The 23,644-nt window shown below is 40.6% G+C and overlaps 2 protein-coding genes and 1 long non-coding RNA gene across 5 annotated transcripts in view; 2 read left to right on the top strand and 1 right to left on the bottom strand.

The window, feature by feature from the left end:
- Window positions 1–4,836, top strand: part of ptprz1b (protein tyrosine phosphatase receptor type Z1b) — an 89,944-nt gene extending 85,108 nt beyond the window's left edge. The window contains exons 24-29 of the mRNA XM_060903508.1: window positions 1,282–1,355; window positions 1,440–1,568; window positions 1,662–1,811; window positions 3,456–3,598; window positions 3,739–3,874; window positions 4,684–4,836. Of these exons, the coding sequence (XP_060759491.1) occupies window positions 1,282–1,355; window positions 1,440–1,568; window positions 1,662–1,811; window positions 3,456–3,598; window positions 3,739–3,874; window positions 4,684–4,836 (785 nt within the window). The remainder of the gene's footprint in view (window positions 1–1,281; window positions 1,356–1,439; window positions 1,569–1,661; window positions 1,812–3,455; window positions 3,599–3,738; window positions 3,875–4,683) is intronic.
- A 947-nt stretch (window positions 4,837–5,783) lies between these two features.
- On the top strand, window positions 5,784–14,186 carry LOC132869542 (uncharacterized). Its single transcript, XR_009650983.1, has 2 exons — window positions 5,784–5,882; window positions 12,096–14,186. It is a non-coding gene; the product is annotated as an uncharacterized LOC132869542 (long non-coding RNA).
- On the bottom strand, window positions 9,217–23,130 carry ndufa5 (NADH:ubiquinone oxidoreductase subunit A5). Of its 3 annotated transcripts, XM_060902753.1 has the most exons (5): window positions 23,030–23,121; window positions 17,664–17,708; window positions 17,044–17,160; window positions 11,800–11,865; window positions 9,217–9,424 (listed from the first exon to the last, which is right to left on the bottom strand). In XM_060902753.1, the coding sequence occupies exons 1-5, from the start codon at window positions 23,096–23,098 to the stop codon at window positions 9,323–9,325; spliced, it is 399 nt and encodes a 132-aa protein (XP_060758736.1). In that variant the 5' UTR covers window positions 23,099–23,121; the 3' UTR covers window positions 9,217–9,322. The 3 variants fall into 3 exon arrangements, with proteins under 3 accessions (XP_060758736.1, XP_060758738.1, XP_060758737.1); XM_060902755.1 differs by lacking the exon at window positions 11,800–11,865 and having other exon boundaries at window positions 23,030–23,130; XM_060902754.1 differs by lacking the exons at window positions 17,664–17,708; window positions 23,030–23,121 and adding an exon at window positions 17,560–17,657.
- Window positions 23,131–23,644: the final 514 nt, after the last annotated feature.

The raw sequence follows: 23,644 nt of genomic DNA, 5'->3' as shown, positions 1-23,644 counted from the left end.
ACAGAAACCACTCAACGGGATAGATCCTTACATGCTAATAAAGAAGGATTTTTCCTATGAGTTGGAAAATTATCCATCCATTGAGTTCCCCGACATCTCAAACTACCTGGTGCTGCAGACATTGTTCTACACAGACAAACAGATGAAAACCTTGAAGAGCATGGAGGTGTACAACTTTTTATATGTGGCTAGGTTAAAGATCTAGAGATCAGGACACTACAAGATAGATGGAAGTAGACAGATCTAAGTGCAGGAAGAGTGTTTATTAGCAGGTGTGATATTTAAGTCAAGTCAAGTTTATTTTTATAGTGCTTTTAACAATAGACTTGGTCACAAAGCAGCTTTACAGAGAATTCAAGACTTTAAACATGAGCTAATTTTATCTCTAATTTATCCCCAATGAGCAAGCCTGAGGCGACGGTGGCAAGGAAAAACTCCCTCAGACAACATGAGGAAGAAATCTTGAGAGGAACCAGACTCAAAAGGGAACCCACCCTCATTTGGGTGATGACAGATAACGTGATTATAAATAACTCGCTTCTATAACTGTGTAACCAGGATATTCATTATACGTAGTTTAACATGAAGTCTGTTTTGTTATAAACTGTTCATTGATGGAAACTTGAGTGCAAAACTGTTCATGACAACTGCATATAATTGGATATAATTGCAACACCGCCCTGAATTCGCAGGGATTGGTTGAATTTGCAAATCGCAACATCGCAAAATCTTGGAGGGTCTGTTTTTTTGCTTGGCCCAGACTCTGTCTCCTCACTCACTGTAGCTTTAGGTACTAAAAATCGGTCCATTTTGTCTCTGGCAAAGGCTAGCTGAAGTTCGCTAAATGTCCGCAATAGTAACTTATTCTGGTTTATTTTTCCTCACGTTGTGCCCCCCCTGAAGAACTCTGGCGCCCCCTAGGGGAGGCGCGCCCCACACTTTGAAAAGCCCTGAACTAGGAGGCTGAGCAGCTGCTGCCTTGGTACTACAACTCAGCAAATGAACTTAAAATTTTCTGTCTAGATGGCTGAATGATTGAGCCTGCTGCAACAACACAGCAAAGGTGCTAACCACATGAGGTCACGGTCACAAGATCATGACTTATTTATATCTGACAATGGAAATGAGCACATAAAAAAAAACCTCCACTAATTCCAAGGGAAGCTGTCCCTGATACCTGAATGTACGAGAGTAGAACTTTTGTGTGCTTTTAAATCAGGTAGACCACATACTGCACACAAATAGTATATTACTGGCTTTAATCTCAATCTTTGTGTGCAGTGGAAAGATCCAGAGTAAGTCTGGCTTCGACTGGTGCAGATTCTTCAGATTACATTAATGCTTCTTATGTCATGGTGAGAACTGGTTCCAGATGGCTCTTTCATTGTAGTGAGTGTGTTTAAGATTGCAATTAGTTTTAGAGTGTGTTCTGTTTGCAGGGTTACCATCAAAGCTGTGAATTCATCATCACACAGCGACCCCTGACCAACACCATACAAGACTTTTGGAGGATGATCTGGGACCATAATGCTCAGATTATCATTTCTCTGCCAGATACACAGAGCCCGGTCAGTCATTGCATGCACATACACACACGCATGCACACTCAATATGTACTGTTGTATAACTTTTTGATGTTGAAAAAATTTGTCTTTTTACAGAGCAAGGAGGAGGAGTGTGTTTACTGGCCAACTAAAGAGCAGCCCATCAGCTGTGAGACCTTTACAGTGACACTGGCAGGGGAGGATCAGATTTGCCTACCTTATGAAGAGTCTCTGTTGGTGCATGACTTTATTTTGGAAGCTTTAAAAGTAAGAAAGTCACTTAAACTTATTAACATATCGTCTGCTGATGACAACCTACATCTCAGTCACTAAAAATAATTGGCTTCTTAAGTTAAAACACATTAAAAACATTGCAATGCTAAAAACCAATTTTATTTTATCAAGTGTTCTGTCTCCTTTCAACATTTTTACATTTTGTAGTGTTACACTTTGGAATTAAAATGGACTTTTTCAATTGTGCTTTTTAACATTTGATTTATACAAGATGTCTAACAATCAAAGATGTACAATATTCTTTTGGGACACAAAGGTTAATTAAACAATAAAAGCAACAATACTGGGTCAATAGTTACAGAATCACTTGGCTACAATTACAGATGCAGGTCTTATGTCACGTGGACATATGTCTCTATCAGCTTTGCACATCAAGATTCTGATATATTCTTTTTTGACAAAATTTCTCAAGACTCGTCAGATTGGATGAAGTGCACTGGTGAACAGCAATTAGATTGTGGTCTGGGCTTTGACTGGGCCATTCTAATATTTTTAGGTTAACCACTCCAGTGTAGCTTTAGAAGTATACTTAGGGTTGTTGTCCTATTGGAAGTTGAATCTCCATCCCAGTCTCAAGTGTCCAGTACAGTGCAGACTGGAACAAGTTTTCTTTTAGCTCTACTAGGCTCCATCCTTCTTGCCCTCAACTCTGACCAGTTTCCTAGTTGCTATTGATGAAAAGTATCCCCAAAACTCATGTTTTGCTACCACCATTATGCTTCAACATGTGCATGTTGTTCTCATTGTTTTCAGTGTCAAATGTGCCATAGCCAAAAAGTTTTCTTCTCATCGGACCAGAGAACCTTTTTCCCCCACATTTCGTCCACATTTTTGCTGATTACCCAACATGCCTGTTGACAAATAGCTCCATATGGCTTTTTTCTATAATGATTTTCTTTTCTCCTCTGTTCCATAAAGCCTGAGTTTGTAGTGTCTGAGCCATGGTTGTCCTGTGAATCGATTCTCCAATCTGAGGTGTGGATCTCTCCTGCTCCTTCAGTTAGTTACCCTTCGGCTCTTGGTTATGTCTCTGACTAATGCCATCCTTCAGACAGAGGTGCATTTGTGCCATATTCTTCCCATTTTTAAATAATGGATTGGCATGTGCTCTTTGAAGTTTTGTGTGGCTTTTTTTTTTAAATACCCAAGCCCTTAATTGATAATATTCCAAGACTTTTCTCCAGACTTGCTTTGATAGCTCCCCAGTCATCATGTTTCTGTTTGTTGAGGCATATTCTCTAACAAACTCTGGGGCCTTCCTGGAACAGGTGCATTTATACTGGGGTCATGTGACACTTTAATTGCACACAGGTCAACTCCATTCAGCTAATTATGTGATGACTGCTAGCTATTGTAAAGTTTCATAGCAATAGGGGTCAATTCTTATGCAATTCCAATTTTTTATGTTGGTTTTTAATTTGTATATATATTTTGGCTATTATGGGCTATTTTTTGTAAATTCATGGCATGTCATCTCAAGTCCATTTCAGTTCCAGGTTCTAACACTGCAAATTGTGGAAAATTTCAAGGGGAGTGACTATTTACTATGTATAAGGCACTATACACCATGAGCTTGTTCTCACCTTTACTTATTATGGTTGTATCACTGAATGACAGGATGACTATGTGTTGGAGGTTCGCTGTTACCAGGCTCCACATTGGCCCAATCCAGACAGACCCATCAGTAATGCCTTTGAGCTCATTAACATCATCAGGGAAGAGGGTGCACGTCGGGAAGGCACTATTGTGGTCCATGATGAGTAGGTGTTACAGTTTCCCTCATTAGTCTTACAGTTAGCTCGTCACTTGCTGCTGTCGGTTTTCCAGGAATTTAAGGAGGAATTCCTAAATTTCCACAATGTCTAAACTTAGAAATTCCTACATTTTTTTTTTTGTGCAGGTATGGAGGCTCCAGTGCTGGGATACTGTGTTCCCTGATCACTCTGATTAATCAGCTAGAGGAGGAGAACCTGGTCGATGTCTATCTGATAGCAAGGATGACCAACCTGATGAGACCAGGAGTATTTAGTAATATTGTGAGAACCCATTTTACTTTTTCCTCCACTTATTTTTTTTTAAATATTTTTCACTATATAGGAATCTGTAAATTTACCGAATCCTTTTGAGATCTCAGTGTCAGTAGCTTTGCTCCTTATAACAAAAGAAACTTGATTTGCATTTCCTGAGGGAAGTAATAGTGCTTGCAAAGCAAAAAAATTAAAAATTCAAAGATGGATACATCTATCCATCTTGAATTTTTTTTGCTGGCTGGGGAGTGAAAGAGAGCGCTGTAGCAGCCGTTGACCGCTATAGAAAGTTAAGTCACAAAAATTCCACCATTCATTTTGATTATTGTTAGCTAGACTGAAAGATAAGGGATAGATAGATAGATAGATAGATAGATAGATAGATAGATAGATAGATAGATATGGGAGAAATAGGGGATGAAAAACAGAAAGCAGGAGTGATCGAGGCATGAAAAGAGGTAGAGTGCTGAGCTGTATTACCCATGTGTAGTAAGTTTGAAAATTGACTATATGGGAACAGTCTGAAAATTTCTGCATTCAAAGTCTATGAGAAAAAATGGACAAAGGTACGGTATTAAAAAAAAAAGGATATGGGTAAATACGTATCAAAAACAGCCATGGTCCATAGTGACAAGCCCTACACAACAAAGTTTGAACAAAAGTTTCTATCGTAAGCGGTAATTGAGTTATTAATCCTGCAATAATAATACTAATGAGCAGCAACCTAGGGATAACCATAATGAATAATAAAATAATGTATGTAAAAAGGTACAATTAAAAATGCAAGACATTGAAGTTGCTCATCTCTGTTTTTCCAGGAGCAGTATCAGTTTCTTTACAAAGCTATATTAAGTTTGGTGAGCACCAAGGAAGATGAGAAAACACTTAATTCCACAGAGAACAACGGCAACATCCCGACTGGCTCAGCAAATGTCACAGAAAGTCTCGAGTCTCTTATGGAATGTAAATAAGTCATAGGCGTTGAAGTTTTCAAATCTAAAGAGATGACACAATTTGCCTTTTTTTTTTTTTTAAAAACATCATGGTAATCTGTCTCAGTACAGGATGCTGATTTGGTCTTTAATTGTGCCTTTTTGTAAAACATGTATTTTATAAAGCAATTTGATACATGTTATTGTTGGAACTAATACCAAAATTTCTACTCTTTTCAGAATGTTGACTGTCATACTGCTAATAACATCTATTTAGTTGAGTTAAAATGTAATAAGTAAAAAGATATGCACAGATTTTATAGACAAATGTAGCTCAAATACATTATTACACAAAGAAACTATATGACTACACACTGATCACATCAACAGACCAAACCCTATTTGTACAAATATTCTATTTTACTACTTTTGTTTGACATGAGTTTAACCAGGTCTTCCCCCACCCCACCCCCATTTAGAATGTGTATACACTTAAGTTACAGTGCTCTTTGATTCCTTGTCTGTTTATTTTGAAGCATGAATTTATGTAGATGTAAAGCAACAATTAATGTCTGTACACTTGTTACTGAGCTTGAGTGTCTAACTGCTGATCAAGTGATAATGCTGTGTATTATGAAGAAACACTACAACCTCTACGCTTGCCACTCACACAATGTAAGCATCTCAATGTAATTGTCCCATCTTAACATATAAATCAAAGCAACAGAGTATCTAGTACTAATTATAACTTTTTCCCCTCAAAGTGAAATAAGGTAAACTTCTGTTTGTATTCTACTGGGGTTTGTTGACTTAAGGCCAATTTATGCTGACAACGCAGTCCTCGCAGATGGCGTCTGCGTAGCCCCCCCTTCGCAGACGCTCTGCGCGCACCTCCCAAAAATTGTGACCACCGCAGAAGCCTCGCAGACAGCGTCGCAGACAAGAGGGCTCTGATTGGTCCACTCTACATCCGCTGTACACGCACTTCCGCTTCCCTACTTTCCCGGTTTGGTTTGTTTTCACGACCGCCATTTTTAAAAACACGAGCGAAGATGGAGCAGCACGAAGAGCAGTTGATCAAGGAAGTACGTACATCTATACGACTCCAGTTCTAGTCATTTTAAAGGCGTCGTGCGGTAATTTCAGCAATCAGGCTATATCATGTGTCAAAATGTCAGGTTTGGTGGGTTATTCAAGCCCCTCGGTTTCCCGCGATCTCAGTGTCACGATGCGCCCGCTACAAGCATTTAAAGTTGACGCGCACAGCCAAATTTAGGCAGCCAGCCGTTAACTAGGTCAACTTGTGTGATGTCATACCAGTAACCTCCCTTGGGTGATGCTGGCCTGTCCCCATGTTTTCTCTATGGCGTGCGTTTACCAGAGTTGTTTACATTGCGGATTTTGTGGATTTATTCAGTTTGTGGATAGTTTTGAACACTCAAAACACTATGAAATGATGTATTAATATTCTGTGATACAAAATGCCTAATCGGTGTATTGTGTTTGGCTGTAACAACGAACACTGAACACTATTTGTGACTGTTATCAATGGATCTGATTTCAAGGTCATGGCTAGGTATTGATAGAAAAAAATAATTTTTTTAAAAACACATTGTGGCAGCGGGGGCGTGGTCAAGCGCCGGTCTGTGACAGGATCATTACACCTGACGGTAATTAACCTGTGTTGTGTGTTTTCCCAGTAACCGCGCCCTATTTAAGGAGGCAGAGCAGAGAAGAGCTCATCCCGGGACAAGAACACAGTGTGTGTGTTTCGCTATCAGATTAAAACTGGCGGTTATACTGAAAAGTCTGGCAATAAAAAGTCTATTTGCATCTGAAGCGTTGTCCTGCCGTCCTCTGTGCTCCACCCACACTTCAGAGAGCTCTACAGTGGTGCCAAAACCTGGGACAAGGTGGAGCACCAACCTCGCAGCCCCATGGAATCCTCCCCGTTCGCGGACCTGGTCCACGCCCTCGCCACGGCTCAGCAAAGCCAGCACCAGGCGCTCGTCACGCTCCGAAAGGAGCAAGAGCAGCGCTTCGAAGCCCTGGTGCTGGCCCAGCAGGAAGATCGCGAGGCGTTCCGGCATCTCCTCGCGTCGGCGGGGTCCACCAGCGCCCCGGCCTCGGGCCCGTCTCCCCTCACCGTGACCAAGATGGGCCCGAAGGACGACCCCGAGGCGTTTCTCACATTGTTCGAGCAGGTCGCCGAAGCCTCCGGGTGGCCGATGGAGCAGCACGCGGCGCGCCTCCTCCCCCTCCTGACTATAACTCCCCGCCGGCTGGCCTACGCGGACCTTCGCCGGGCCGTCCTCCAGCGTGCGGAAGCGCTGGCGCTGTTCTGGCGTGCGCCCCACGCGCTGGAGGACGGCCCGGTGAAGGTCCGCGTAGGCCGCTCAGCGGGGAGTTATAGTGCGGCCAGCTGCGCCTCTCCCGTCAGGAGGGGGAGGAGGCGCGCCGCGCGCTGCTTCATCGGCCACCCCGAGGCTTCGGCGACCTGCTCGAACAATGTGAGAAACGCCTCGGGGTCGTCCTTCGGGCCCATCTTGGTCACGGTGAGGGGAGACGGGCCCGAGGCCGGGGCGCTGGTGGACCCCGCCGACGCGAGATGCCGGAACGCCTCGCGATCTTCCTGCTGGGCCAGCACCAGGGCTTCGAAGCGCCGCTCTTGCTCCTTTCGGAGCGTGACGAGCGCCTGGTGCTGGCTTTGCTGAGCCGTGGCGAGGGCGTGGACCAGGTCCGCGAACGGGGAGGATTCCATGGGGCTGCGAGGTTGGTGCTCCACCTTGTCCTGGGTTTTGGCACCACTGTAGAGCTCTCTGAAGTGTGGGTGGAGCACAGAGGACGGCAGGACAACGCTTCAGATGCAAATAGGCTTTTTATTGCCAGACTTTTCAGTATAACCGCCAGTTTTAATCTGATAGCGAAACACACACACTGTGTTCTTGTCCCGGGATGAGCTCTCCTCTGCCTCCTTAAATAGGGCGCGGTTACTAGGAAAACACAGGTTAATTACCGTCAGGTGTAATGATTCTGCCACTCACCTTCCCTGGCTCCGCCCTCCTGTCACAGACTGGCGCTTGACCACGCCCCCGCTGCCATACACGTGTTAAGTGTTTCTATGTATCAATCATTAATTGTACAAAATGATTTTCATACATTTATGTATTTGTCATATCTTTCTTTGTCACATGAAGTGTTGTCTTGATAACACATGTGGCACATAATTTTAGCAAATGGATGACAGAAGATTAATTGAAAGATTTATGCCACAGAGCTGCCTTTAACTAATAATTATCACTTATTACTGACGATTGTACGTTTACTAAACAATACAATACAAAGCTCAATACTCCCAGCCTATAACATACTGAATATCAAGTTAAAATCAACCGCAATAAAAGGAAAATGATGAAAACTGGAATATCAAGGGGTCTACTGTATCAGAAGGCCCACTGCATTTCGCGAGATCGCAAGCTGTCAAGTTGCTAGAATTCAATCTTTCTAGCTATACTTTCACCCCCTACAGCTATCAGTATTACACACAATCATAGATTAATCACACAGCATTCTAATTCAAGTGAAAATGGTCTTTAAAAATACACATAAGTAGTGATTTAGTCAGAGAAACCAACCAAAACAAGTCTTCAAGTCGCCCGTCTTCGTTTCTGTCATCGTCAGAACTGTCCTCATTTTCTTCTGAAGATGAGCGCTCAGGTTCAAATCTGTAATGCTGGATACCACCAGGACATTCAGCTGTCAAAATCTCTACTTGTGGGCCATTTTCTTCTGTATCGGTAAAATCAAAGCTAATTTCCTCAGCATCGCTCCTATTTTCTGGTGTGTCTGCCATTGCAACTGCACCGAGTGGTTACTGGTATGACGTCACGCAGCTGTTCCATTGACCGAGAGGGGGCGCTGCGAACGCGGAAAATTTCAAGTGATGGGCATGATCAAATAAGGACCGATTACAACCGCGGGAAGCTTTTAAAAAATCGACGGTCAATTTATTTCGAATCTCGAAAGCATTCTGGTGCAGAATAATGCGACTTTTATCGCCACTGCGTGACGCCTTTAAGTAACCGGAGGATAAACACTCCACTAACCACACCCACCAGCTACGCTTAGTGATTTCGTGACTTCGCGCCCCCTTGCATTGTGGCGGTGAATAACATTGCGCATGCCTATTACTCCCCGCTCAACGATAAATTACAACTGTCTGCGAAAAGCTATCTGCGAAAGCCTTGTCGCAAGAGCATGCAGAGGCCCTTGGTTGGTTTTATATTTAAAAAAAAAAAAAAGTTGTTCCTTGTGTCCTTTTTGTGTGAAAAAAACCCTTCTATTTTAGTCACTTTTATTTTTAACACAGCTGGCCCTACATGTGAATTATGTTCCCAACAGTTTCACACAGTGGACACATTAATGTACAATATTTATTAATCATTGTCAAACAAATAAACCTGAAATCAACAAAAAGCCCATTGAAAGCTCAAATTTTTGTTTAGCATGAAGCCACAATGCAAGTTTAGATTGGCCACTTCCATTGGTTTGCAGGGGCTTCTTCGATCAGTGGTTCCCATGGTTTCCATTCTGCCATTTTTCTGGATAAGGTGAGCTCCGTCTCTGCCTACAAAATATAAAAAATATATATTTCTTACATGCCACAACTTCGCAATGTTGTGAGATTTTCAGCTTACTCATAACACTACTAGTTAGGGTCAGTACGCACATATAAAAAGTATACCCAGTATATATACACACACACACACAATATGTCCAAAAGTATGTGGACATCTGACCATTACAACCATATGAGGTTCTTCCCCAAAATCTAAATCTCACAATTGTATAGAATGTCTTTGTAGCTTTACAATTTCCCTTCACTGGAACCAAGAGGCCCAAACCTGCTCCAGCATCACAATGTACCTGTGCACAAAGTGAGCTCCATGAAGGCATGGATTTGCCAAGTTTGGAATGGAAGAACTCAAGCATCCTGCAAAGTGGTGTCATTACAGGGATACAGAATGCATCAGGTGACACCATTAGAGGGGTTGACCAAAAAAAAAAAAAAAGTGCACCATTTCAATAGAATTTAAATAAAAACATCCCTGTAGTTAGTTATAACAAACATTTTTGTAAGCACAACTTACATGCATCAACATACATGCACCAATACCATTTTAATTTTTGAACCTTCCAATGTATTCCAGTCAGAGCTGTCGTTATTACCCAATTACAATGACACTACCAATCTTCAAATATTTGATCTGCACACACTACAAGCATGTGCTGCCATTTTTTATAGTCACTGATTGTCAAATTCTGTTGTTTTAGCTACAAAAAGCTTCCAAAGTATAAATGAAAGAGACCAAAGGGATGCCAGCAAAGGAAAGCAAAAGAGGCAAGAGCTAAATCACTCAAAACACTTGGGGGGGTGTTTAGGGCGTCCCCCGAAAACATTTTAATAACAAACACACAAAACCCTGCATTCTAGTACTTTTCACTAAAACAAGTTAACTTAAGCCTTTTTCTTTCATTAAATGATTAACATGTCAAAAAAATATTAAATTTAATTCCCCTAGTTAATGAGTAATTTTCAGGAGTGCATTTAGAAAATGCGGTGATTTTCCTGGCTACACAGTTAATTACTTTGAAAAATATCAGACAGTTGAAGGTAAACTCAGGAAGGTAGGAACCCTCTACTCATTTCCACAGAACTGTCCTGTTGTTTTGAGCTTTGCAATGGTTTTAAAACTAGCGTTTTGTATCGGCAAAAAGACATGCCCCTCGCACTGCCGTGTTAGCGCTTTCCGGTTGAAATCGCAGAAAACGAACTGTCTCAAAACACATCCGATTGAAGTGATTGTGGTAGCAACTCAACGTATGCAGTCCCAATAATGCAAAAATAGACCTAGAAAGCATATCACTCTGGATTATTCTTTTAAGGACTGTGCCCATGCAAGGATGATGCGAAGTATTATGCCGTGTCTAGGAATGTGAAAAATCCCAAAAATACATTTCTCCATTTGGGAAACCGGAGATTTTCAAGAGTTTTGTCAAATATCTGGATTTCTGGGTAAATCCGGAAGACTTTCATCTATAATTAGACAATAGACATTGTTGCAGCATAACAGGAAAATAAAGATTTTAAACATATAAACTGTTCTGTTATCCCCATCCCTCCTCACCCAACATCAGTGTCTGATCTCACTACAGCACATAGGTGTGGTGGTTGGGTGTCCACGTACTTTTGGCCATTTGGTGTATGTATATTGATATAATTGCAAGAAAACAACACTTACAATTAACAGTTTTGTTAATTTAGTTAATTAATGCAGTTGCTACTGAAAACTGCTATCCTAAAAAAAATTAGAAGGGAATTAGTTTAATTTATAATTAATTTAATAATTACGTTTCATTCAAAATGTCATTATATAGAAATAGTGATAAATGATCGTGAATTTTAGAGCTTTCCAGAAAACTACAAACTGTAAAAGTAAACGACAAATGCAATTATTTGTAAATTTTTCCCCCTTCTATTAAAATTCATTTTTCATATTCAAAATATTTTTTCCAACTGATCTGACGAATTCTTAATGACATGTAGTACTGTATATGCTTATTACAGTACATTACAGATGATAGTGAGTCAATTGTGATGCTGTTTTTTTCTTTTGTAACTTCTTTTTGCAATACAAATTGATTTTGAAAAGAAGACTATAATCTACTGAAAACTTTATGAATACGCACTTATATTTGCACAGATAATACGTGCCGTCATCTAGTTATATCTGATTCCGTTATCCTCTCTCCTGCTCATTTGAGAGAGATCTTTCTGTCCACTGCACAGCTGCAGTATATAGGAGTTTAAGCAAAACTGAGGCCTTGAGAGCACAGTAATTACCTCTGGCTTTGACAAACAGAACAATATTAAATGTTCTACAGCCTTTTTTAGCAAAAATGTGGCTTTCTTCAGTGTTCGTGCATCCGTTTTGTACTCACTTGTGCGATGACCTCTTCAATCTGACCACAGTTAATTTTCCTTTCAAGTTTCTCTACATCAGGTTCCTTTAAAGAACATCATACCATAAGAATCCACATGCCACTGTATGCCAAAGACATTACAGTTCATACATCTTGGTTCATATTCATTCATTATACATTAGGCAAAGATAACAATTGGATAATTCTGATTGATGCATCAATTTAACGCGAATTTAATATCCCTAAAACACACTTTTTTTCCCCTTGTACAAAGCAATCATTATGCTGACTGACCATGTGTTTTCGAACCATAGCTGATCCAAAAGGCCAAAAATTGATGGAAAATCAAGACGATCAGCCGATTTTCACGGAATCTGCCAAGACCAATCCAGAAGATCTCGAAGAGGGGCATGACGTCACACGTGTAACAAAGAACCAGGTATCAATTTCATCCCTGTGCGCAGCAGTGGTTAGACCAGTCTCGATATGGAATCACATTTGAGAGAATTCTGATAGCGATTGGGATTCTTATATGTCGGATGAAGGAGCAGAAGATTATATCCAGAGTTATCTGGAATATCCTTGATAATCTTCTTTTGGTCATCTTTTCAAGCCCCCAAGACGAGAAACTGCCAGTTCACTCAGTCCCACTCACTACCGATAGCATACCACCAGCCGGAAAGAATTAGAAAACAGATTGGTTTGTGGATTTTTATTCTAAGCTGGCCAATGTAAAATATAGGGAAAATTTTTACATGTACCTCAATAAACGCAGAAATATAATCTTTAAAACATACACTTATTCAGTATAATTACTGAAAGAAAATATGAAGTGGGTGATAATAGGAGAACTGACGAACTGTCCAAACGTCAGATCAAATGCCATTTATAAAATAAATGGGTTTCATTTTGTTCCAGTAATTCCCATGTGGTCGTTCTGGTGGTGGTGGTGAACACTTGATGAATCAGGTTTATTATTAGTAGGCAACATGAAATCTGCCCGCTTTGTTTGCACAAAGCTCACCCACTGTCGTTTTAGATTCGTGTCATTTCTCAGAAATTCGTGAACTGAATGTCCTGTTGTGTATGAATTTGAACATTCAAATTCATGCAGCGCTTTCCCATTGTTATTTTTGTAAGATTCCAACAATAACATCTAATTTCAGTGAGTAAACAAGTATGGAGTCAGATGAACAGAAATGACCCAGATAACCGGGTTCCACGCGTGACGTTATGCGAGATTAGCCCTGAGGCAAGGCTGCCTTTTTCCGGGATCCGGACACTGCGATTTACAGAGAATCAGATTGTTTTGCAGGTCAAGGGGCCCACAGGGCCCCTCCTGGGAAAAAACAGGGGCCCATTTCTACAATGGGGGGCCCAGTTATTATCCTTCAGTTGAAGCGAACCTAGTGAGCGAAGCGAGCCCAATGAACAGCTGCGGCAGCCCAGGGGCTGTTTTTTTCTTCTCAATTCTGTTTTTTTTTGGGATTAGAAGCCATACGAAGCAATGTAGATGACAAAAATCAGTGCTTCAACCAAATATATTGAGATATTGTTTAATCAGTGGCAATATTTTGGAATTCAACCACAGGCCACTATATATCACATCTATATTATCTCCTCCTTGTACATTATAGCACAAGAATGGGTTTGTTTTTTGCATGCTGTGACGGTCTAATTCTGCTTGTCTCTAATCATCTCTACTTCTAATTTCAGAGAATCAGATGGGATGCTGATTCTTCAATCTTGGGTTCAAATTCAGGCTATGAAGTTTGAAAATTAACAATGTCTGATACTAATGATACAACAGTTGATTAAATCATCAAAATCAGGATGTGTGTAAATCTAGTATGACTAATTACCTTGGGTATCAGTTTTTTCAGGTTCTTTCTGCCGAAGAATGACAAAATAGATGTATTTTTCTTTTTTTTCTTATCCATGTTTTCTTGTCTCTTTCGAATATTCGTACATAGACCGTAAGACGCCACCTAGCGAAAGACTTGGATCAGGTTTTACTCATTTGGGACGCTACAAACGGGGCGGCGTAAATACACGAACGGGTCCAACGTATAGTCAAGATGGCGGCGGTCAAAACAAATTCATCCGATGCTGAAATCTGTTGAATATCCAGATGTGGTAGCGGGGGCGTGATCAAGCACCGGTCTGTGACAGGAGGGCGGAGTCAGGGAAGGTAAGTGGCAGAATCACTACACCTGACTCCAATTAACCTGTGTTTGTGTGTCTTCCCAGTGACCGCGCCCTATTTAGGCAGGGAGAGCAGAGAGCAGAGGAGCTCATCCCTGAACAAGACGCCAGTTGTGTGTGTGTGTGTATATATATATGTCTGTTTGAGTGAAGTATTGTTAAACTGAAAAGTCTAGCAATAAACGCTATTTTGAACCTGATCTCTGTCCTGCCGTCCTCTGTGCTCCACCCACCAATACTGAACGGCTACACCAGATAATTATGTTGGAAGTTGCATATTTGTGCAAGATTTTCGATATTGAGACCATGAAGTCAAGTAATACGCCACAAAACGTTCCAAATAGGGTATAAAATGCTCGTGTCCATATTGGCCCCTGCCCCTCTCGACAATGCGTTCATTATTCGAAATAGTGCGTCTTAGACGCGGGCGCGCCAACAATCTGAGTCTCTGGATTTATCAGTAGCTTTGTGATTGATAAAAAATATTTTTCCCCCTGCTTTATTAATTCATTTTGGTCATTACTAATGATGTATATTCATTTTAAAGCATTACAATAAGGCATTGCATTCACTTTAAAAGGCAACTACTGATATGAGTCAAGGCAACAATCATAATCAATTATAAGGCATGTATCAATTCACCCAATTCACAATGTTTTGAAAAAAGTGAAATGAAAATTGTATTACTAAAAAAAAAAACCTAACATTTACTTTCCTATTCTTCAGCAGCTTTTGTTAAATAAATAACTTGTTTAATTTCCTAAATAAATAACAATAATTATTACCCACATTTGTAAAGTGTGGAGTAAAATATAATAGCCAATTAACTAAAATATTCCTTTCATTAAATGTGAAAAAAGTTAACAAAATGGGCCTTTTCTTAATAAAACTTTTATGAAAATGTGGACTACCTCAATTTTCTTCTCTTTTCTTTATCTTTCAGCGGTCTAAAAAGAGAGCTCTGATTTCTTGTTAAATCTATTTGGACAATCACACAACAGCTCTTTCCCATTTCAGACCCGGGTTTTTGTTTGTTTGTTTTTTGGCATGTTTTCACAGCATTAGAGCTGCGTTACCTCTGCTTAGGGTGAAGTTACACATATTCCTGCGATTGTATGCTCTTAATAATAAAGAATATAATATTTATTTTTATAGCACTTTTCAAGCCAGGCAACACAAATGCCGCTTTTCCACTACAAACGCGGCTGAGCCGTGCCGTGCTGAGTCGAGCTGAGCGGGGCTGTTGGAGTTGCATTTCGACTACAACCGCGCTGAACCGTGCTGCCTGGAAGTGGGTGGACACATTGGGTGGAGTTAGCGAAAGTGGGTGGACGTCACGTGATGTCGTTAAGCAGCGCAAACAGTGACATCAGTGACAGTGGCGGAACAAGTCAGAGCCGGGCCGGGGGCGGGGCAAATGACCGGGCCCTTTATTAAAGCTTATCATAACATCATTTTAGGCTACAAAATGTCCGCAACTGCGGTGTTTACCAATTTCAACACTACCGGGTGCAACTATGTTATTTAGTACATCAAGTCCTTCAAACGAACATGTAACTCAGAAACAAAAAACATTAGGATACTGTACATGGCTCATAATAAAACATCAATAGCCTATACTGCGCACATTATTTGAAGGGCATACGAATGAGCGCTCAGAGGTTGCAACGGTGACGGGAAGAGTCAGAAATAAAAGGAGGGCGGTGCAAACCTCACTGAATGCACTGTGTTTACCAATTTCAACACTACGGGGTGCAACTATGTTATTTTGTACATTAAGTCCTTCAAACGAACATGTAACTCAGAAACAAAAAAACATTAGGCGACATACTGTACATGGCTCATAATAAAACATCAATAGCCTACTGCGCGCATTATTTGAAGGGCATACGACGAGCCTTACGCTCCGCGAACTCGTCCACGATGCTCTGTATGTCACTGATTCAGTGATCTTTTAAGCGGTAGTCTCACGACCCGAATAGTAAACAATAAACATGGAGGACATGGTGTCGTTAGTGTTGCTGGTCTTGGTGCTGTGGCTTGTTGTCACCGACAACGCCAACAGATACTGGCAAGAGCGTATAGATGAGGCGAGGCGCATAAGGCTTCAGAAATTCTCGTAATTCGTAATTATTCTTCTTCCGGGTTTGCGGTGTTTACAGATCCCAGCGCGCTCGCGGGGCGTGTGTGGGCATGTGAGGACACGCCTCCTCACCAATCAGTGCACAGGGGAGTGTCTGCTCACGCCCCCAACCTCACTCGGCACGGTTTGGCTCGCTTCAGCCCCACTCCAAAACGGTGTGAGTTTTAGGGGCTAAGCAGGGCTGAAGCGAGCTGAGTCGTGCTGGTTTTTGGTAGTCGAAACGCGAGCCGTGTCGGGCTGAAGTGAGCTGAAGTGAGCTGAAAAAGGGTAGTGGAAAAGGGCCAAGTACTATGGTGAAACCATACGTATTGTACCATTTTGCACCCTCTATAGTACGTTATTGCTATTGTACGTTACTGCACCCTCTGCTGTTCAAACAATGCAATTACAGCTAGAAAAATAAGATTACAGTCTGATTATTTTTTATTTCACTGATTTGACTCATCATAAATTTGTATCACAATTTACTGTCGCGCAATAGATCATTACATACCTACAACTTATCATAAATCAATTATCTAAAAAGGAATGGCAGTTGTGTATTAAAAAAAAATTAATAACTTTAAACTTAAATGTAAATAGGCTAGCAAACTGATATACCCGTAACTCTGACACTTTTAAAACAGTTCTTCTCCATGTCTTCACCACTTGTGAATTAACGGTTAGGCCTACCCCGGATTCTGAACAAAGCTATTGATACATCAGTCGAAAGTTAGTACTTACGTTATCGTAGCAGATTTTGTTGTATCATCAAATATGATTTGCATCATCAAATCATCAAAAATGATTTCTTTGCCTTCAAATTGAAATCATATATTGTGTGAAAACCTCACATTTATATTGCTTATCATCACCACCACGTAACCTTATATCAGGAACAAAAAGTCTAATGTTCTAATTAGAGGTTTCTTTACCGATTTCACATGGTTGAGTCGCTCAGTTATTAGCTGCTCAGTGTACTTCCTGTAGGCTGCCTCCTGAGGCATGGCCTGGATGCAGCCCAAAATCTTGGTGTACAAAATCCTAAGACGCTTAGGGCAGAGAAATGGCACAATTCAACAGTTGCATACCTTATTAACTGGCATAAAGTGAACGACTGTATGCCTACATTTACTTTACACTTAAACTTAATTAAAAGCCATCCCAACTTGACTGGCAATAAAAGTACATGCACATAAAATACATAAAAAGACATTGCCGAGGATAGCACAATAAAGCATAAAACTTCCTTAATCTTACAAAATTAATTTAAAAAAATAAAATTAAAATCCAGCCCAACAAGGACAAGACCGATGAACACACTGACATTATGTGTCTGACTACAAATGCAATACTTCATGAGATACAGCAGGCAATTAGATTAGCATATATCTAGAAGTTCTATGTAAAATGTATATAAAATTTATACAGCTCATGTATATGAGATGTACCTTCTTCATTTGGATAACATTTATGCATGTCTTTCCTACTGGTTTCCTCTGTACTGGCTGAATAAGATGCATTAAGGTAGTTGACCAAAAAGCAGGGACTTTACCTCATGTGGGTTCAGCGAAACAGCAAGGCCCACTAAGCCTGTGGTCTGAAAGAAATGAACAATTAACAATACATTAAACATGAAACACATTTACACTTCTGTAACAGAAAAAAAATTACAAGCTGCTAATCAACAGATGGATTATTACAAAAACACAAGTAGCAGGTGAGGAGGCATTGTAAAATATTAAAAACTTTTATAAATATTTGTAAGGTTAATTAGGCTTGTTCTTCAGGCACTGATAGCCGTTTTGCCAAAATGCTTGAAACAGGACATTTTTAAAAGCTCATCATTATTAAAACCCACTGGTACTACGGATCTGACATTAAATAAACACCTGCTATTTGTAGACACATGCTGTAGAGTTAAATGCTATAACTGTAAACATTCATGTAAACTACAATTTTTAGTTTTTGATTCAAGATTGCCTTATCGTCATTATGTAAGATACACAACGAAATTCAGTACACTGTCTTACGAAACAGTCCTCAATGAATACATAGAGATTTACATTTTTAAAAAAAAGATACAAGATTTACAAACAAGAATATGACAGACATAAGGGTTTACAAATTTACAAGGACAAAATTTACAAACAAGAAAGATGTACAATACAATCTACAGACATTCATATAACATACACCAAGTACTTGGTAATAGATACTGCACTGGTAGTAGGTATTGCTCAGAGTTTGACATTAGTTAGTCTTCTTTTACATATATTTACAAAACACTCATAAAAAGTTCCTGATCTCCTCCGAGTCATCCCAACATCCTGTAATGGCCCTTTTCCACTACCCTTTTTCAGCTCACTTCAGCCCGACACGGCTCGCGTTTCGACTACCTTAGAGCAGCACGACTCAGCTCGCTTCAGCCCTACTCAGCACCCAAAACTCGCACAGTTTTGGAGTGAGGCTGAAGCGAGCCAAACCGAGCCGAGTGGGGCTAGGGGCGTGAGGAGACACTCCCCTGTGCACTGATTGGTGAGGAGGAGTGTCCTCACATGCCCACACACGCCCCGCGAGCACGCTGGGATCTGTAAACACCGTAAACCCGGAAGAAGAAGAATTACGAATTACGAGAATTTCTTAAGCCTTATGCGCCTCGCCTCATCTATACGCTCTTGCCAGTATCTGTTGGCGTTGTCGGTGACAACAAGCCACAGCACCAAGACCAGCAACACTAACGACTCCATGTCCTCCATGTTTATTGTTTACTATCCGGCTCGTGAGACTACCGCTTAAAAGGTCACTGATGTCACTGTTTCCGCCGCCTAACGACATCACGTGACGTCCACCCACTTTCGCTAACTCCACCCAATGTGTCCACCCACTTCCAGCCAGCACGGTTCAGCGCGGTTGTAGTCGAAATGCAACTCCAACAGCCCCACTCAGCTCGACTCAGCCCAACTCAGCACGGCACGGCTCAGCCGCGTTGGTAGTGGAAAAGCGGCATAAGAGTTATCTACATTTGCAGCCTAATCGTGCTACTGTGTACTGACACAGTAGCACGATTAGGCTACAAATGTAGATAACTCTTACAGGATGTTGGGATGACTCAGAGGAGATCAGAAACATTTTATGAGCGTTTTGTTCCCTGACTCAATAATCATGCTTTTTTTTAAGCAGAAACAAAAATTACATTGAGGCTTTAAGGTTTACTGTTCCTTCTGATATTATTAATAATGTTGTACTTATTCCTAACCAGTCATATTCACCTTCTTCATTTGCATAACATATGTACATTCTTTTGCATAATTATAACATACAGAAACATACTCCCTTATTAGACTACTATAAGAGGAAAGCAGTTGCCATAAACATCAGCCTGAATTCTGCCAGCACACTAATGCACACTGTGCTCTTCAGCAATATACTCTGTTCGCAGGGTACACAAAGTATTTACTGCAGGGCTCGAAATTCATATTTTTTTTCACCAGCCAGCCAGACTTCCAATACCTTCCAAAGTAACCAGCCAAACAGAAAATCAACTCGCCAAAATTTGCTCATGTATGAATTTTACTTCTGTCAAAAATAACAAAAAAGAGAGTAGTTACCATTGTTCATGACTAATGTGCATTTATTTCAAGACCGGAGTACTGTTTTGTTTTGTTTTTTGCACATTTCACAAACTGACATTTGCTGTTCCACGTCCTCCTCGCGATATCCAAAAAAATGCCAGATGACTGACCCCTTACTAGTTCTTTTAGGAACCAATTCGTCCGCTTCCATTTTTAATTTGTCGCTGAAATTGACAGAGCTTACACGGTAGCCTATGCAGCACCACCGATTGCACGAACTGAGTCAGCCATGAGTCAGCGCTGTAAACCGGAACTCGAAAATCTTCCCGCAAGTTCCTTTCAGCACCTAGATGGCGCCCGGGATTGGTTGGCGACTGCGTGACGTTATTGTTTTTTTTTTTTTACCCTTAGGCAGCCTCTCATGTTACTGCCTGAGGGACAGGGAGAAAACCACCGGAAAAGGTTTTAAACAAACGCAAGTCGGCAGATGACCATTAAATACTCGATAGTTACGATATAATAATTTTATGTATCTCACACAGAATTTTCGGAGATATCGCACAGCCCTAGTCTGAATCTTCGCTTCATATATATTTTTTTATTTTCAACTCGCCAGCCAGGCTGGCTAGTGACAGGAATTACCCGCCAAATGACAAATTAAGTCACCTCGGGGGACCGGACCACCGCGAATTTCGAGCCCTGTTGTACACAAGCCTCTCTCTTGATCCTGAAACACTTCTGGCTGTGACTAGACCCCGAAGCCGCCGCCAGGCGCCGCTAAAACTGCCATTTAGAATTTGAGCCGCCGCTAGCCAATAATTTTGTAAGCCAATTTGAGCCGCTATCTAATAAAATTTGGCTGAGCCACTAAGAATTGTGTACATCAAATAATGGGTTTATCCACATCATGAGCTACAAGAAAAGTGACACAAACATGATCAACTGTACATACTAGTAGTAACACAATAGAGACGTATAGGCATACACTGTAGAGATTTAGATTTATCACAGCACAGAGAGCCACCACAAGCTTGCCGTTGTGACTACCTGTCTGGCTTCCCGCCCCTCACACCGTTACCACGATACACTGGGGAACCCGGGAACCCACCCAGAGCATCAATCAACTCCGATATCGACGAGATGGCTGCATTCTTTGCCGCTGCTGAGGGAAAGTGTAAAGGTATTTTTTTGTTTGTTTGTTTCACATACTTCGAGATTGATAAAAAAAAAAAAAAGTACTCCACCACTACTTTCATCATAGTAAGATAGCTGCCAGTCCTTCACTGGTCATTGCTGGTGAGAGTAGATAGCTAGATGCCTTCCTCGAACAATCCAGATTAGCTTATTATTAGCATTGAACTACAATCTTGCTAGATTTATATTTACAATGAAGTAAGAGACCAGGGGACCTGTGGTAATTTGCTATTTATTCCCACCATTTGTTTGATCCGTTCGCCCGGATATATGCCACACAGTGACGTCCATTAATTAAGCGGGACTCCCTCAGAGACACTCTTTCATGATTCATACTTTGCAGTCTGACCACAGCTAGCAATATACTGACCGCTCTGTTTGCCTGGTAGGCAAGGCAGACCGAACATTAGTGAACTTGGCGGTCGGAGATAATTTAGAGCGAATCCGTCGCCGTACACTGCACAGAATAAAGTCTACTAGGGCCTACTATATTTTAATATCTCATAATTCATATGATTTCATGTTAAATGACCCGTGTGTGTGTGTGAGAGAGAGAGAGAGAGATAATAATAATACATCTAAGTACTTATAATAAATAAATGTAATAAATAAATAACTTATAATCAATAAATGCTATCATAAATACACCATTTGTTGTAGTACAATCAGTTTTTTAACCAAACTGTGTTGTGGAAATAGCCTATGTATCTGTGTAACCAGTACACTGCATCTTATAATCAATTGAACGTAGACCATAGGTGTGAAGAAACAGTATCAGCCATTTGTAGCCATAAACATTTTGGTGGCTGCAGCAGCCATTAAGGTTTTGGCTGAGTCAGCTAGCCAGCCAATAATTTCATCAGCCAGCCATTATCCTGAAAACAAACGGCTTCGGGGTCTAGCTGTGACTCCTCACTCTTCCATATCTGCCAGATTTCATCTTGATGCTTGTGACTCACTTTATACTGTTGGGGACGTTTCCAGATGGCATGTACTGCTGGTTGCTTTTACTCTAACTCTGTTATGATTTATCCACAGTCACCAAGTTCTCCGTGGAGTATGGTTCCTTTAAAGGTTTCTTCATGTCGTGTGAGGGGTTGTTCCCCCCAGGCCATTGTTGCCTATACAGTTAGTTTGCTCAATAGGAACCCAAGTAGATCCAGATTTTCTCTAAAGCTGTTTTGTTACAATATTTAGTCTTAAAATGATAAACAAATCAAACTGAAATTAATCTAATTAATGACAGAAACTGCAGAGTTGTACTTCTGATATACTGAGATGGAAAAAAAAAACAGGGAACATCATCTTGGCTATAATCAGCTGTCTTTGTGCTGTGCTGCTGAGTGTAATGCTACTCACAGATACACACAACTGTGCTGTAATTTCCATCATCAAAATTATTGAACAACAGAACACAAGCTTTACTTTTTGTGCTTTACTTTCAGTAATACCAGGAAAGCACAGCACTTTCTGGGTTATGACCACCTCTCCATCTACACCACAAGTTCAGTGCAGCTTAGAGATTTTGTTGGGCCAACACATCTACTTCAACTCAGGAAGAGCTGTTTGTTAATCAGCTGATTAGTTGAATGAGGTGTGGTGGGAGCAGGAAAGCACTTTAATGTGTGGGGACAAAATAAGGAATACTCTGAACTACACCAAGAACAAAAAGAGCATAGTGCAGCTCATAAAAATACAATGCAACCTTCCCTGAGCTATGGGGATTTTAAAACCCTGATAACCATGCAAAAAAGCATAAAGTAGTTTATCATATCATAAAGTATCTATCATAAAGTAGTTTAAGGATTTAACATATAATGTAATTAACCTTGCATTATCTGCATGAACCTAAGCTCTAAGGAGAATCAATGGAAATGAATATAGATTTAACTTGACTAAAAATCAAACTCTCTCTCACGTAATACTACATTATTAATTTCCTCCATACTTGTCTAAACTAATGTGTCCCTACACTCCAGTCAACGATTTTTGTTTGTTTGTTTTTAACCAATGTCCATACGAGTTCTCTAACGTTTTAGTATCCTGTAGCTCTGTCATTTATCCCAGTAATCTTGCACGAAGAGGACAAAAAAAATCAACAGTTCAACATTAAGACATGATATACAATTAATTAAATGACCTCCACACGTACCTTTCTCATCATACCAGCCATATCGACCAGCCGACTATACGCCTTTCCGTCGCTGAAAGATGACGTCATAAGCTCGCCTCTGCAGTCCTCTGTCTACGGCACGAGTGTTGCGTGTTGTACTTTTTTCTTTTTATGACAGCAAAACCATTGACAAACATTTGAATTTAAAAATATCCTAATCTTAAAAGCCACCGAATTCTTAATATTGATCATTTAATTATATATATATATATATATATATATATATATATATATATATATATATATATCCCCAGTTTTTACAAATTCAGATTCAATAATTTAAGTTTTCAGATCAGAACTTGTGTTCGGGGTGTTAAGTTCAGAGCTCAGATTCAACCAGTCAAATTCATTCTGAAAAATCAATCAGCTGAAAAAATAGCATCCGGGTTATTCAGGTCGATTCGAAGGCCATCTTCTGTTGTTCATGGTGTTCTGCCGTTTTGCATCTCCTGCAGTTAAAAGTCTCCCCCTATCGGCTGCGCGCGCCTGCATCACAACATCAACAGAACACTGAATGCAATCAGGATGAATAAAGAAGTGAATATAATCAGATGAATAAAGAAATCTTTCTTTAGCGGGAGTCTGCAACCGAAG

This window comes from Neoarius graeffei, chromosome 21, assembly GCF_027579695.1.
Source record: "Neoarius graeffei isolate fNeoGra1 chromosome 21, fNeoGra1.pri, whole genome shotgun sequence".
Classification (NCBI taxonomy): domain Eukaryota; kingdom Metazoa; phylum Chordata; class Actinopteri; order Siluriformes; family Ariidae; genus Neoarius; species Neoarius graeffei.
Note: the sequence above shows the minus strand (reverse complement) of the source record. Positions and strands in the feature narration are given on the sequence as shown.

Excerpts from the sequence above, each read along its gene's own strand:
- ndufa5 (XM_060902753.1), bottom strand. The coding sequence starts at position 23,098 with ATGACGTCATCTTTCAGCGACGGAAAGGCGTATAGTCGGCTGGTCGAT. Across the intron at positions 17,161-17,663 it reads TTTCGCTGAACCCACATGAG|CGTCTTAGGATTTTGTACAC; the intron begins GTAAAGTCCCTG and ends CTCTGCCCTAAG. Across the intron at positions 9,425-11,799 it reads TTGAAGAGGTCATCGCACAA|GCAGAGACGGAGCTCACCTT; the intron begins GTGAGTACAAAA and ends TATATTTTGTAG.